At 39.9% G+C, this 17,070-nt stretch overlaps 1 protein-coding gene across 2 annotated transcripts in view; it reads right to left on the bottom strand.

The window, feature by feature from the left end:
* vldlr (very low density lipoprotein receptor) overlaps positions 1 to 17,070 on the bottom strand; it is a 308,802-nt gene that overhangs the window by 147,840 nt on the left and 143,892 nt on the right. For both annotated transcript variants that reach the window (XM_051927741.1, XM_051927740.1), the window contains exon 10: positions 6,882 to 7,053. In XM_051927741.1, the coding sequence (XP_051783701.1) occupies positions 6,882 to 7,053 (172 nt within the window). The remainder of the gene's footprint in view (positions 1 to 6,881; positions 7,054 to 17,070) is intronic.

Genomic DNA, 17,070 nt, shown 5'->3' with positions numbered 1-17,070 from the left:
CAGCCAACCAAGTGAACAACACTCTCCAGGGGGTAGGCATATCGATAAAGTCTACCATAAAGAGAAGACTGCATGAAAGTAAATACAGAGGGTGCACTGCAAGGTGCAAGCCACTTGTAAGCCTCAAGAATAGAAAGGATAGATTGGACTTTGTGCTGGCTTTTTTAGATGTTCTTTAGCTGTTCTGGAAAAACATTCTTTGGACAGATGAAACCAAGATCAACCTCTACCAGAATGATGGCAGAGAGGAGGAAAGTATGGAGAAGGCGTAGAACAGCTCATTATCCAAAGCATACCACGTCATCTGTAAAACACGCTGGAGGCAGTGTGATGGCTTGGGCATGCATGGCTGCCAGTGGCACTGGGACACTAGTGTTTATTGATGATGTGACACAGGACAGAAGCAGCCAAATGAATTCTGAGGTGTTCAGAGACATACTGTCTGCTCAAATCTAGCTCAATGCAGTCAAATTGATAGGGCGGCATTTCATGATACAGATGGACAATGACCCAAAACATACAGCCAAAGCAACCCAGGAGTTTATTAAAGCAAAGAAGTGGAAAATTCTTGAATGGCCAAGTCAGTCACCTGATCTTAACCCAGTTGAGCATGCATTTCACTTGACTAAACTTCAAACAGAAAGGCCCACAAACAAACAGCAACTGAAAGCTGCTGCAGTTAAGGCCTGGCAGAGCATTAAAAAAGGAGGAAACTCAGCATCTGGTGATGTCCATGAGTTCAAGACTTCAGGCGGTCATTGCCAGCAAAGGGTTTTCAACCAAGTATTAGAAATGAACATTTCCGGTTATTTAAATTTGTCCAATTACTTTTGAGCCCCTGAAATGAAGGGATTGTGTTAAAAAAAATGCTTTAGTTGCCTCACATTTTTATGCAATCGTTTTGTTCACCCCACTGAATTAAAGCTGAAAGTCTGCACTTCAACTGCATCTGAGTTGTTTCATTTAAAATTCATTGTGGTAATGTACAGAACCAAAATTAGAAAAAAGTTGTCTGTCCAAATATTTATAGACCTAACTGTACATTGTCTCAGGTGTGTAATAGAAACCACAGTATAGAGAAAAGTGTGCGCATTGCAACAGGTACACATGTCGTAAACGTAGGAAGGACGGTCCTTTAGAGTGTGTGTGTGTGTGTGTGTGTATACTGTTAACATTTGAATGTGAACGATTGCATAGCGCTGAACTGACCGCTCTGTACTGTTGTTGCCTCTGGTTGTCCTGGAGTACAAAAGAAACCGCAACATGTGGGGACTGGCAAGATCGGGAGGGGGGGAAAAAAAAAAAAAAAAAAAAAAAAAAAAAAAGTGGTGTTATGCGAATGAAAAATATGAATAATGTTGCATCTGTGACAATGTTTTCCAAAATGTACTATACAGGTCATAAAATAATTCCTAATATATACATTTTTTGGACAGACCATAAGGCACATACTAATTCAGCGTGAGCAGGAACACTCAAAACTGAAAAAAAAAAAAAAAATCAAGTGACCGTGAGATAAGGCGGCAGATTCACCAGCGTTTGTGTGTCAGCTTTAATCCCTCCAAATCCGAGAATGTCCAGTTTTATTACCTCAAAATACCACTCACATGTACAGTTACTCCCAGTTTCAAATAAAAAACAACAGCATCATATCCCGTTTTTTTTTGGGGGCTCTAGGGCGCATGGGGCGGTAGTATTTATCGCGACAGAGTAAAAGTGAAATATAAGTAAAACTTTTACAAGTCCTATAAATGTATAACGTCTGTTACAGATGCAAACCAAATGTGTGTACTTTATAATATTAACAAGAGCAGCTCACTACTGAAATCTGCAAATATTTGAGGCAGTGGGAATCGAACAAGGGAGTCTTGATTACAAGTCAGTAAATCTTACCGCTACGCCACGGAAGCGGTTTTATCCTTGAACGTTTTTTGAAAGGTTATTTGATCTTTGGACTTCAGACTTCAGTTTATGCCAACATTTTGTCATTTACTACTAAAAATATGAAAAACGTTTAACAATGTGTTTACACAGATTGTAGAAACAGAACACATGAAATGCAGGAATTCCAAATAATGACCTATTTCCACTCAAACTTCAGCACTTCACTCCCAGATAATCGTGCATAAAGTTCTCCCAGCTCATGCCTCATTCTGCAGCTGTGGATGGATGGAGTAGCAGGCTGCTTGCCTTAAATCGGCACATTTACAGGACAAAAGACGCTGAGGGAGAGGTGTGAACGGATTTAAGGTGGGCTGGATCTACGAGTTTTTCCGTAGGCTCTGGCAATTCTAGTGTTAAGGGGGGTGGGGAGGAGTGTGATATAGTGGGTCCACGGCTCAAAATAAAAGCCCAGTTTTTAAATAATCTCCGCACTCGCGGCTTAAAGAGGGGGTGTGGTAGTGTGGCTGAAGAGGTTCCTGGACACTACGCAAGGCTGGCATTTCCTCACTTATGTGTACTGGTGTGGAATTGTCCACATCCGTAATTGAAGCTGGGAGCTGCTAAAAGCCACACCTGAGCCACATCGCCATAAATAAATAGGAGAAGCGCGAGGCGGAAGGGAAAAAGGGTAAAAGGAACAGTAAATGAAAGGAAGACTAAGAGAAGGGTCAGTAGTACGAGGACAGCAGTGGCTGAAGTCTCGCCCGCCGAGACTAACTTGAATGAGCTGGAGAGACTGGGAAGAAGCGGTGCTTGGCTGGTGTGACCCCACCGTCGTTAGCAGGATGTTAATCTTGTTTTAGACGTCTGGTATTTTACCTGGTTTATTGATTTAATAACATTTGGACAGTGTTTTGTTGGATTGTTTTAATAAAAGCACTTTGCACCTTTTTGCACCATCCCCTTACTTTGCGAGGTCTTCACTGTCCATTTCACCTGGTTACATTACAGATGGTGCCAGATTCACCAGCTCCTAAAAAGGAGATGAGAGCATGAAGTGGAACCCACATCGTCACACCATCATACAGACAGACCAATGTCCCTGACACTTCTCCCAAAATGTCCTTATATGCTGATGAAATCTTTCACCCTGCTCTTAACCCAATATTCCTAGAATTTTAAGGAAACACTTCAAATGTAAATCTAAAAAGTAAACATTGAGAATCATGCTGAAACCCAATTTTTTAATGAAGTGGAGCTGTTACTTAATGAAGAAATAACTTTTGAATGACAGGCTGACAGAATGGTCCTTACAGGTAATAATGCAGTTTTGACCTGCTGGGCTGGCTACTTTGAGCAGCTGTTTAAAAGATGATCCTCCAGCTTTCGGTCCAATGTTCGAGGCTTATCCTCCAATTAGCTGCGAAATACCCAGTCTAACTGAGATTACACAGGTGGTGAACTAGGCAGCAGGGAGCTGTGGTGAACTTAGGCAGGTGGCAAGGCTGTCGTCCTGGCATTACAAGCAATCTTCCTTTCCATTTGAGAGATGACAGTCATCCTAAATGGGAAAACAGGACTTGTCGTCCCTATCAGGAAAGGAATCACCTGAATTGTGGCAACTACAGGGGGATAACACTGTTCTGTGCTTGGTAAGAGCATTTCTAGGGTCATTCTCAATAGGATCCATGATCACCTGCTCAACTTCCAGCTACCAGAGCAGTCTGGTTTTACATCTAAGTAGTCTGTAGACCATATCCTGGCACTGAAGGATCTCATGGAACGCAAATGCAAATATAGGCAGAATTTCTTTGCAGCCTTTGCAGATTTTTGTAAAGCATTTAACCGTTGATTGAGCTACCCTGTGGGACATCCTGAGACTTTGTGGTATCCCCTAAAGGTTTCTGGATATCATGACCAGCCTGTACACTGGTACTTTGAGTGGTATGCAGAGTGGACGCAGAACCTCAGTTTTTCCCAGTTGATTCTGGGGTTCAACAGGGGTGTGTTCTTGCTCCTACTCTGTTCAATACTTGCATGAACCAGGTGTTGGACTAGGTCTTCAGGTCCCATGGCTGTGGGGTGTCTGTTGGCAACAAAAAGATTCACTGATCTTGTTTGCTGTCGATGTGGTGATCTTCACAGAACCAATGGAGGCACAAATTGGGGATCTCAAGAGACTGAGTGAGGAGTTAGTGTCTAGGCTTGGAAATGTCCTGGATAAAAATCAAGATCCAGGCTTTTAATGACCACTAAAGGCACAGTTGTCAGGACTGTCTAACTTGTCGAGGGGTTTACTTACCTTGGCAGTGACATTCATGTCTTGAATGACTCTTCCTACAGTATGAAGTCAGTACATGGATTGGGAGGTGCTCCCAATATCTATGCAAAAGGATGAATGTACAAGTCTAATGTCCTGGTGCTTCCTGTCTTGCCAAAATGGTTGACAGACAAGAACGCTATCCAGTGACCTAAGACAGACTGGATTCCTATGGTATAGTGTCTTTGAAGAATCCTTGTGTACCGCTGGTTTGACTGTCGAATGAGCGGTTTCTCACATAGTCCCGAATGAGGTACATAATCACATTGAGATTGAGTGTCAGTTACAGCACTATGGCCCCCAGTCACGATTCCCCAAGGGTTGTTTGGCTCACAGGATCATCATTGTTGAAAACCCGAGCAGTTGGACCAGGCCAAGGGAATGCCCATGTAACACCTGGCTGCGGCAGATAGAGGGTCATTTCCGGAGGTCGGGAATGAACCATGTGTGTGCCTGCAGGGTTGTCAACCAGGATCTCTAGCTGTTTCGTCATGTGGGGTGTGAGACAATGTACTATAATCAGTAAGCTCCACAAAACTAACCTGACCTGAATAATATGCAAGCTTATCATTTCAAGTCATTCACTGCACCAAATAGAATTTTCTAATATCTCCTGTGGCAAAAATGCCTTTCGGTTTAGCCTCAAACAAACCCAGAAACTTTCAGCACAAACATTACACATTTATATAGTACATTTTCATACAAATGGTGAAGCTCATAGTGCTTTACCAGATGAAGAAAGAAAAAGTTTAAAAACACACCACAGGCAATACTAAATAAAGGTCTGATGGCTGAGGACAAAAAAAAAAAAAAAAAAACAGCAGGGGTTAAACAGCTCCACTTTGATATTGTTTTGACAAAACTGATTCACTACAGCAAATTTAATATGAAACAGGTGGCAGCACAATCTGTGTCCACCAATCTAGGTTGTGCATTTCTGGCACCAAGCTATAGCTTTCGCTAGGTGGATATTCCTTCTGAACCCAAAGTAACTAGCTGTGCTACTAAGAAAAAGTTGGAATTTTGTATGCCATAACTACTTACCAAGTAAAATGCACAGAATTCCGGTCCCCATATATGAACCAATGCTGCTCTTTTATTGAATGCAATAAGCATTTTTCATTTAAACATTAGAAAATATTAAAATTTGTTATTATAATGCAAAAACACATTAATTGGCAGCTATAAAAATTTAACATTTTTTCATAAAAACTCGGCTGAGAAACTGGTTCTCATTTTTAAACTTGAACCCAAAAATTAAAGCTTGAAACAGTACATTTTTTCAATATGTACCTGAGAAAAACCAAGGCAGTACACAGTGTAAAAGTACACTTTTATAAAAATAAAAAATAAAAAATTAATGCACTACTTAGAGGAAATAGGCAAACCACTAAAGTTCTTTGAAGACTTCATAGCATCTTGAATTTCAAAGTGAAAATAATGCAGGTACACATGCTGTTTAATTAAAGGCAATACTCTTATTCCGTTATGTCAGGAATTAAAAATTGCTTTACCAAAGAAAAGATGTTCTGTAATGTGCATTTTATAGACCATTGTTACTAAATAAACTAACATTTTCACAAAAAGAATGGAGACTGCTTCCATCTTCACAAACTGGTTTCATTAAAGGCATACATCTCCAGTCCATTGCTGGACAGTTTGACATATTCTACTATGCATGCAAGCTTCCAGGTGTATAAGTCACGTAACATCTAGACATTGCACATTTGGAATCTCTTAAGCCCCAAAAGCCTTGGTACAATATAACATGCGGTCCTCCATGATTCAATGCTCTTAATTTCTATCAAACCACTGACCATTTGTCTGTACCTACACTTATCCAGGAAATTAAAGAATGGAACCAAAAACTGTTTGGGTTGGGCATTGTTCATTCAGGACACAAAATAATCATTGACCATTTTAAGATTATGATTTTCAGATTTCAAATTAATCTGGATAAAAGTGTGGTTTTTTTTCAGTTGACTTGCAAGCCAAACAAAAAACAGTTCAGAGAAGATCTGCACATAACATTCAGTCATAGGGGGTAGCCATTACAAATAAGTTAAAAAGATCTTTAATCTATGTAACATTGATTACGTTTTGTTTCCAAGTCTTCATACACTATTGGGGATAATAAAAATCATTCTAAAATGCAAGGTCTAAAAACTTACTTTGGTGGGGATCAATTTTGCCAAATATGGAAGGCAAAAAAGACAACATATTAAAAAGAATACACCATAACACTCATCTAACTTTAATAGGCTGCATACATTAATCTGAGGAAACAGAAGGAAGCATAAGTAGTGAGAATGCAACGGAGGAAGCTCAAAAAAAAAAGAAAATCCTTGTACAAACCCTCTTCATATGCTTTATTCTGTTCCGAAAATTCAGGTTTCAACTGTTGAACTGTAATTACAAGAAATCTAAATAGCAGCCTTAACACATTGTGAACCAGAAGACTTATTTTATATTAAAATTAGCCTGAAAACAAGCAAATTTTGCAAATTATGTTTTTAAACCTCTATGAAGATGTAAAGAACATCAGAGTCTCACTACAAATGCAATAGGCAAAACTAACAAGTTTACTGAAAAGGCATTTGTTCAGAATACATTTAAAGTATTTCAAACTTTACTGTTTGCAAAAATACAAAGTGTTCAAGGAAAAACCACTGGTTACCTAAATATTGCTTTATGTCCAAGATCAGCCCAAAATATCTTCTGAAAAGAGTAGTCAACATCCACTGCAATAGCATTTCTCAAATTATCCACTATCTGGGTGTATTCTCCTCTCTCCAATCCAATTTTCCTTATGTCCCTTCTGTTGGTGAAAATTAAACAAGCTTCTTTTCCTAAGTAAAGAATGAAAATAAAATGTAAGCCATATTGTTGGGTAGATACAAAATCTGAACAACACTTTTACAGTGAACACCAGTACATTTCCAATGCATATCATCTCTGCCTACAACAGATACAAGCCTTGTTCACAGTCCATAAGGATCAAATTGAGGATTTAAAGCTAACCATTTTTCAGTATGGGTGTCAAGGGCTGATTACTTGAATAACCACCCTTTAAACAATTACTTTTCATAACTTCAAAAGCATAATAAAACTCTAGTAAACTGAAGCCTTTGTACTAAAAGTCAAAATATTGTCAATTGTTTTCTTCCAAGTTCAAACAAAAATCTAGTAGAATACACCGCAAGCCAAAACATACGACAGTGTTTCCCCAAAAATAAGACCGGGTCTTATATTAAATTTTTGATCCAAAAGAAGCACTAGGGTTTATTTTCAGGGGATCTCATTTATTCATATTCAACAATATACATTTTTCCAAGTACAGTTCTGTCATCTTCTGGAATTTCATAAATCTCCACATTCAAACCCTGAATTTCTTGCTACTCCAGCCGCTATGTGGATCCTACAGGATTGATGGGCTTACTTAAATGTTTGATGAATGGTTCAATATGAAGCAAAATGCCGACATACAACATATTAATGTTGCTTTTTTATTCAAGCGTCACATATCACACAAAAGTAAATGTATTTTAAAAGTCTCACATACCATCTTCTGTGCCATTTTTTTTTTTTTGCACCTTCACAATACCATCAGAATGTACAGTGGTGTATTTGAGCCACAGGAGAAAAAAAAAAATGTCTATTTTGTGATTAAAGTGGAAATTTCAGCTTTAAACTCAAAATATCCACTTTAACCTCGTAGTTTACTTTATCATTAAAGTAGACCGGCAAATTTCATCTTAAAACCGACCCAGTTGTTAACCGCTACATACTTCTGGAGCTTCCTCCTGACCCAACAGCAGTGGCAAACAGCAATAGATTGCCACACAGAACACATTAAAATTTACGATATTCCAGCTCTCTGCACATTGAGAATTCTTAGATTTATACTTTATATCACTTTCATGATGAAATTTATTAAAATGTTACATTTTAGATATTGTTCATTTAAATAGTGGCTAAATGAACAAATGGAAATTCAGATCAATTGTACTGCTAATATCTGTTGGTATTTTGCACTGACTTTATGAACTTCTTCAATGAGAAAATTAAAAAATAAGATCCCAGATCTCAGCATCACAGTACAAACCACATACTAGCTTAGCAGACCCGGTCTCATTGCATTCAGCATTTTGGTCATTTTAATCCTGTAACTGAGCAGGAAGTCTTAATTGGCTGGTGGGCTGTCAAGAGGCAGGACCTGTTAAAGCCCATTGCGGCACTTCTTGTGTGATTTTGGGCTATACAAAAATTGTATTATATAATGAATATGGTTAATAGTTACACATATGGAGGAGGCATGGTGGCAGAGTGGTAGCGCTGCTGTCTTGCAGGAAGTCGTGTCCCTTGTGATCTCTGCCTGGAGTTGGCACGTTTTCCTGGTGGGTTTCCGCAGTGTGCTCAGTTTTCCATCCAAAGACATGAAGGTTTGGAGAAGCTACAATGAGGTTAGTTTATGTGTGTGCTCGTGTTCAACCTGCAATGAGCTGTTGCCCTGTCAAGGAATTTGGTTTGTCTGTCTTACGCCGATGCTGTTGGAATGTGTGCATCCCCAAATTGATGGATCATTAAATATCCTTTTAAGAGATATTGTGGCAAGGTGTCCTCAATGGATGTTTGAGGCACACCCATCGCATCACGTGAAGTATAAACCTGGCCTTAGGCGCCTTACTTTTCAGCGGACGATCTTGACTAGGGCTTATTACAGAGCAGCCTGAAAATCATCCTAGGGCTTATTTTCAGAATAGGTCTTATTTCCGGGGAAACACGGTAGAAAACTGCAGTAGTATACACAGTAATATTTAGATGTTATGGGTCGTTTTATTTCACTGAAAGGTATTCAGTATTTCTTCTCTCTCCCTCCCCCCCCCCCCCCCCCCCAAGAAAATTTCCTCATGCCATTTTCAAATTCAAATATCAAAAATACTGGGCGAGATAAAAAGCCATACTATATACTTATATTGACTCCAAGCCAGCTCTTTTTGCTGCTCCAGACCAAACTGAAAAAGGTGACCAAAGAGTCACTGCCAATATCCGATATATAAAATGCCACCCTACTACCGGTAGAGCTGGCCCTGCATGGACTACTATTTATATGAACAGGACAAAAAAAAAAACTGGATAATTAAAAATTAAGCTGCTAATGCAGGGGTTCTAATTCAATAACCAAAAACTTCAGTCCAGAGTGTCACTGCAAACTTAACACTATGTCGTTTGAGCAGAGGTTGGTCTAACATCTGCAATCTACTGCAAAGAGAAATCAGGATATCAGTTTCTACAAAGAAAAATGCTGAACTGTTCAATATTAATGAGACAAAACTTGTAAGAGCATGACAACTTACCAAAGGCCATTCATCACAGTAATAAAAGGTACACTGTAAGGGTTAGGGAAGGGATGTATAATAAAATCCACACAAAAGTCAAACACGCTTTGGTTAAATTTTAGAGGGACACTATATCTAGACTTTACATGGGTTGTCTTGAAGAATGATGTACAAACCTCTGCCCACAGTGTTACTGTTTAGCTAGTTGAAGTCACCAGAAGTTGTTAGTAAGAGATGATTATATTATATATATATATATATATATATATATATATATTAAAAAAACAAAACTTCAGGTTTAACTTATGCACAAGTCAATGGAACAGTCAATGGGACACTACCATATTTCAAAGTTGGTAGTGTACGTTATTATTAAAGCATGCAATTTGCAAATGTATAATAAAAGGCGAGCAGCACATCACGGCAGAGGGAACCAGCTTTTATCAAAGTTTTCAATCGTCAAGCCAAATACAGTGAAATGCTTATTTCCATTTGATGGTGGAGTTTTAACCATTTCCAATGATGTACAGCAAGGATTAGTTACTTCTACCATGTCACAATTGCCTTTGGGACAGCTAATCTTTACACACCATCATGAACAAAGCTTGAGTCAGTTTTTGATCAGTTTTAACTTCATTAAGAGTGGCATGTTTAAAGGAGGACTACGCTACACTTTTTGCAAGTTTTTCTGCACACTAGAACACTTCAGTTATAAGCCACACATCGTGGGTTTAATGACCATACCCAGATTCTATCTGCTGAACATTCTCCCTATGCTATTATTCCAATCAGTGCTCTTTCAATTTCAACTTAAGTATTTGCAAAATTTCTTACATTACTGGAGAGTACATTAGACCCCCGCAAAGTCGCGGTTCAGTATTCGCGGCCTCAGTCATTCACTGATTTTTCCTTAGAACCTATTATAAAAAAAAAAAAAAAAAAAACCTTAAACATGAGACTTTGTGCCAAGAGATTGACCCAGGACCGTCTCTCAGGGACGCAGAATATGAGATTCTTGCAAGACACAACCTACTTACAACCAATATCAAATAAGACCATGGGCAGCAAAACACTCAGTCATGTCAAGGCTTTGAGCACACACAGATCCAGGGCTCTCAGTGCATATAAAGCGTACAAGGACAGTATGTTATGAGATAAAAACGTCAACTAAGCGAAGAAGAGCAGCGCGGAGAAGAGACTCAAAAGCGTTGGAGAAAAAAAAAAATGCAAAAGGAAAGAATAATCAAAGTGCAAATTCAGAAAATAATTACTAATCAGCCCGAAACAAGTGGAATTGAAAAAAGCACATCCAATCGGGCTCAGAAGTAAAACTTCATAGACGTTCAAAAACGTTGGCGCTATACACATGCAGAGCAGGTTAGAGATTATGCAAGCAGTGGAATTCGAAAGGGTCAAAAAAAATGGCACGATACACATGGAGAAAGGTAAAGAATATGAAAGCATGAAAATTTGTAAGTATTGTAGCATCCCAGGCAGGTTGAACCTTTTTTTTTTTTTTTTTTTTTTATTTTGAGTGACTGTTAGGTTCGATTGAAGGAGAGCAGAGTACAGCACGGAAGACTGACAGTAGGGTATTGATTGATGCAGTAAAGGGGGGGGGGGGGGGCTGGGACAGGAGAAGGGGTTGGAGAGGTGCTAGAAGGTTGTGTTTGGTGTTACGAAGTCGGCATTTTTTTTCTTGATAGTAAAGTCTCTCAAAAAGTTTTACTTAATCTTTGATACTGTAGCAACCTCTGCGTCTAGCTCAAAGTTTAAAAAAAAAAGACGTAGTAAAGATTGCATTAGCACAAACAATAGGAAATTACTAGAAAAAGGAAAATAATCATGACGGACCAGGTGTAATTGGGGGGGGGGAGAAAAAAGAAAAAAAAAAAAAAAAAAAAAAAAAAAAAAAAAAAGGACAAAGCAAGGTCACAAATAAGTGTAGAAAAACGTCAAAGAGGTTAAAAAACAAGGGGGTTAAATATGCAGAGCAGGTTACAGATAATGAAAACAGTGGAAGTCAAAACAAAAATTACTCTGAGAAATAACGAAAAGGCGAATAGAGATTGAATATATGGACATAGGTGATATGTCTGATGTATGTAAATATTGTAAGGCTTTCAAGTTTAAGTCAGAATTTCAAAAACGGGGTTTACCTCACATGCATTTATTGGTTACTTAGCAAAAAAAATTAAACTTGATGATGTAGATCATTTTGTCTGCTGAAATTCCAAACCGAGAAACCTACCCTAAATTATGGTACAAAGTCATTAAACACATGTCTCATGGACCTCATTTAAAAGATTCAGCATGTTGGAACTCTAAAGATTCCAAATATCATTTTTAAAGAAGTTCTGAAAAACTAATGAAATCGCAACAATTCAAAGAAGAAAAAAAAATCTTAAGTTTTTATCTGGAAAACACGGGGGTTGGCAAGCGAAGCCCCCTAGTCTAATAAATTGTTAGCGGAAATTGCAAATATCCTCTGCAATTTGTGGCTTTTTTCGTGGAAATACTGTACTGTAGAGAGAACAGGAAGCAACTGTAGAGGAAAACGCAGCTTGGGATGGTGAAAGTAGCCAATAGAATTTGAAACTGCAACTCCCAGCAGTCCGTGTAGTGGCTGATTGGTTTTCTGCTGAGGGTGCTGGGGCTGTTGGGGTCAAAGGATGGCTTTTAAAATGGGGGACGGTAACCAAAAGCAAAAAAAAGTTTTTGTAATTTGTGTCAAGTTCCTGTCCATTTGCCTTCTGTTGGGTTACCTGTACTTATTCGTTTTGTCCTGGATCGTTTCGTGGTTGGAGTCTGGATTGTATGCCATCTGCCCGTGTACATGAGGACTAAGTGGATTCATGGCCATCCTGCAAAGAAAGGAGTGCTCCTGAACCCGTCCACCCATCTTCACCATTTCAGAAACTAGCGGTAGGACTATCTTTATATTCCCATTCAACGTGCAGATCTCTGGATTATTTTCATCATTACATTTCATCTGTTGCCGTTTTTCACGATTTTCTGTGCGATATGTTTGTGCTTTGTTGTATTTAATGTGTAATCGCCGTAAGGGGAACGGGTGGTATCGTTTTCATTTATTTCATTACATTATTTGCTGCGATTACTGGTTTGCTTGGTTTTTGTCTGCGTGTAGGTTGGGCCAAGGCTTGGTGTGTCCCTGTAATCTTAACCATAAAAATAGCCATCTTCGACGGTGTAAATCTTAGCAGCACCGGACCGCTACAACGTTACTCATTTCTCCTTGCTGCTACTTGACTGATGCATCTCCAGCTGATTGTTAGGTTTTCAGTTTTGTTCCTCTTCCACAGCTGGCTATAGTCATTTCCCAATGCCATTTGCGAGCATGCAGGAGCTAATCAGTCAGTGCTGTACATTCATTGAGCAGCCAGCTCATGACCATTTCCAGCCTCTTGTGAGCAGGGGGGCTGAGCGTCCCTAGAAGACATGGACGCTCCTCAAAAGACCCCTCAAACACTGATGGAGCAATGTTAAGGTAGTCTCTTACTTGCGGCTGCTCTGTCACGTGATAGGGCTCATTTATACTTCACGCTCAGAACACGCATCATGGCCGCCACGCGTTCAGAGCGTTCATTTGATGTGTCCTCTGAGCAGGTCTTCAAAAATTAACACGACGTGTGCGCGAGTTGCAGTACCAGTACCACATGGGGTGACACATTGGCGGAGCATTAGCGCTACTGTCTTGCAGGGAGTCACGTCGCCGATATTCCCTGCCTGAAGTTTACACTTTTTCCTGCTGGGTTTCCTCAGTGTGCTCCAGTTTCCTTCCAAAGATATGCAGATTTAGTGCCGCTAAAATGATGCTAGTGTATGTGTGCGCTTGTATTCACTTTGCGATGAGCCGAGGCATAGTCCAGGGATTGTTTCTCACTTATGCCCAATGCTTGCTGGAATGGACACATCCCTGGATTTAATCAATAAACATCCTTTTCAGAGATATTGCAGTAAGGTGTCATTGGAATTTAATGGGTGTTCTAGCCAATTCACAACACAGAGAAGCCGAACAGGCTTTCACCGTGATCTCACACTGCCACCTGGCAGATTCCTCCAGATGTAAAGTACGCACGCAAGTATAAATGCTTCAACGCTTGCGTAGCAGGAGCGTCCGCTGTAGCATGCGTCACGTGAAGTATAACTCCAGCCATATGCTTATCGCGCTACGCTTACTTAAAAGCCTGAACACCACCACGTCATTTTTGACCGATTGCTTTGTTTCTCTCCTCCCCCAGATAGCCTCTGCTCCTTTTGGGGGTCCTGCTCCCATTGTGCTCCCCTATGATGATTGTCTATTCTTTAAATAGATAACTGCATACTGAGCTCGCCTTACTTCAGAAAGACATGTTTGAAGTGTTTGAATAAAGCTTCTACAGTCTGTTTCGGTGCAATTCTGTGACCCAAGCGTGACACCCTGCAGCCTCACTGTCCCTGGGATTGAGCCACTGCACTAGACCAGCCTGCAAGCATCAGCACTTACCTCTGTGTGCTTGCGTGCAGCCAATTGAAGCGTAGTGGGCCGAGTGATTTACTCAATTTCATCCATGGCATCAGTTGCACATTGTACATATTGTTCCAGTATTTTTTTTTTCCCCCAATATATTAATAGTTTTTACAGTTCGTTAGTGTGTAAAATGATCAGTGTTATAGTACTTGTGATGCTCTTTGCATGAAAAAAAATGTTCCATTAAAATTTCACTTTTTCTTTGCGAATTGTGACAGTTAAGTGTAGCAAAAAGGTATTTGGTGTCCAGGGATGCATTAACCCCCAAGTATGTGGCAGTTTAAGGGTTAAAACCCCAAGATGCTGTCGAAACGCCCTGCACCTTCCAAGGCTTCTGGCAATGAAAACGCATTTGCATGAATTACAGTACATAGTGGTTGCCGGTATTTTGCATTCTAGCACTGCAGGTGACATCTGTACAGTACTGTATTTTAGTTAATGTATTAAGCAGAGTTTGAAATTAAAAGTATTTTGGAGGAATATTTAGGGTTTAAACTATAAAAATAGGATTTTTTTTTTTTTTTTTGTAAAACCACATCCAAAATCCACGGTTTCACAATTCATGCATGCTCTACAAACATAACCCCTGCAAATTTTGGGGGTGTACAGTGATCCCTCGCTATATCGCGCTTCGCCTTTCGCGGCTTCACTCCATCGCGGATTTTATATGTAAGCATATTTAAATGTATATCGCAGATTTTTTGCTGGTTCGCAGATTTCTGCGGACAATGGATCTTTTAATTTCTGGTACATGCTTCCTCAGTTGGTTTGCCCAGTTGATTTCATACAAGGGACGCTATTGGCAGATGGCTGAGAAGCTACCCAACTTACTTTTCTCTCTCTCTTGCGCTGACTATCTGTGATCCTGACGTAGGGGGTGTGAGCAGGGGGGCTGTTCGCATACCTAGACGATACGGACGCTAGTCTAAAAATGCTGAAAGATTATCTTCACGTTGCTATCTTTTGTGCAGCTGCTTCCTGAAACGACATGCTGCAAGGTGCTTCGCATACTTGAAAGCTCGAAGGGCACGTATTGATTTTTGACTAAAAAACAAACTGTCACTGTCTCTCTCTTTCTCTCTCCCTGCTCCTGACGGAGGGGGTGTGAGCTGCTGCTTTCAACAGCTTTGTGCCGCGGTGCTTCGCATACTTTAAAAGCCAAACAGCCCTATTGATTTGTTTGCTCTATGTGACATTCTGTGCTCCTGACGTGCACTCCTTTGATGAGGAAGATATGTTTGCATTCTTTTAATTGTGAGACGGAACTGTCATCTCTGTCTTGTCATGGAGCACAGTTTAAACTTTTGAAAGAGAGACAAATGTTTGTTTGCAGTGTTTGAATAACGTTCCTGCGTCTCTACAACCTCCTGTGTTTCTGCGCAAATCTGTGACCCAAGCATGACAATATAAAAATAACCATATAAACATATGGTTTCTACTTCGCGGATTTTCTTATTTCGCAGGTGGCTCTGGAACGCAACCCCCGCGATGGAGAAGGGATTACTGTACTGTTTAGCTTTACCTTCAGTCTTGGAAGTTATTTGATTAGGGTTGAGGAACCTCACATCTGTCATATAATGTTGCACAGTTGAGCACAATGGTGGGGTGATGGGACAATGGAGAGTTGCGACTTGTTCATAGTACTATTCAGTATTTACTACTCTATTCACTCTCCCCAGTCGAAGGTGTTTACTCCACAGTGCAAAATTATCCTGTTTCTACTCATCCCCTGCACCCAAAGCAGAAATGAAATCTTTAAGAGCAGCCAGGAGAAGGAATTGCCCAAGACACAAAACTGGCTAATAAACACTAGTTTAGGCGATTGCGAGGGTGTATGTGACTAGCTCTGAGGCGACATATCCAGGATTGTCAAAGGCATTGTCCCCACCACTGCAACCTAGCACAGGAAGAAGGTGGTATGAAAAAGTACTTATTTCTTGCATTTCATATTTGAAATAAAACCACCAAAAAAAAATTTTAATCATGTCATTCCTTTCACTTAAAATGGAAAAGTCTGACTTTGGGACTGCAGGGGGTGAATTATAGGTAAGATTAAAAAAGCAACCTATTTACTCTTCGCTGGACTTTTGTAGTACTGGTCATATCTGTCAACTCGAGATCAATACCGTACACTGTATTCGAGAAGTGGTCTGACCAGTGGTATATTAAGCTTAAGCATAAGTTTTTGACTTGTACTCCACACATTGTGCTATACAACAACATTCTGAAAGCCGATAGTTATGAATCCACTAGGACTTCTAAGTTATTCTCATAAGATGCAACTATTTCAATTTCATACCTCCCATTGCGTATTCCAATCCCACTTATTTCTTCGTGTATAACATTACATTAAAATGTTACCTTCCACAAATCTGTCCAAGCCTATATGCCACATCAGCAAGAATTGGAAATTATGTAAATGAGGTCACAATCAACATTGAAGGAAAGCAGCATTCATAAGCCGAGTCTGTTCTGACCTCTAATACCTCAGTGTTTGAAGATCAGTCAAACCTGTCATTAATGTGGATATTTAAGGTATTTGCTGTAGTTCAGCACTTCCACATTCACTACTTGAATAACCACTATCCTGTGTCCAATTACTGAAGTCAATATCTAGATCTGTGTTTACTGATACAAAGACCAATGTCTGCAATTTGTCCAAGACAAAACCATAGTCTCCCGACTCCTACACTAGGTCTCATCCCCCTGCGTTTGCAGCCGATTGGCGTCACAATACTCCCATTAATATTAGGCTTTTGTTTGGGGTGTCATAGCATGGCGAAAGCAGTTCCCAAGAGCTATGCGGGAGCGGACAGCTGGAGTGGTGGCTCGGAGGCTAAGTATCCGCACTTGCAATCAGAAGGTTGCTGGTTCGAAACCCGTAAATGCCAATAGGGACTCTGCTCTGTTGGGCCCTTGAGCAAGGCCCTTAACCTGCAATTGCAGAGTGTTTTGAGTAGTGAGAAAAGCGCTATATAAAAATGTGAAGAATTTTG

This window comes from Erpetoichthys calabaricus, chromosome 5 (genome assembly GCF_900747795.2).
Source record: "Erpetoichthys calabaricus chromosome 5, fErpCal1.3, whole genome shotgun sequence".
NCBI classification, from domain to species: domain Eukaryota; kingdom Metazoa; phylum Chordata; class Cladistia; order Polypteriformes; family Polypteridae; genus Erpetoichthys; species Erpetoichthys calabaricus.
The sequence above is the reverse complement of the archived record's forward strand: the minus strand, read 5'-3'. Positions and strand labels throughout refer to the sequence as shown.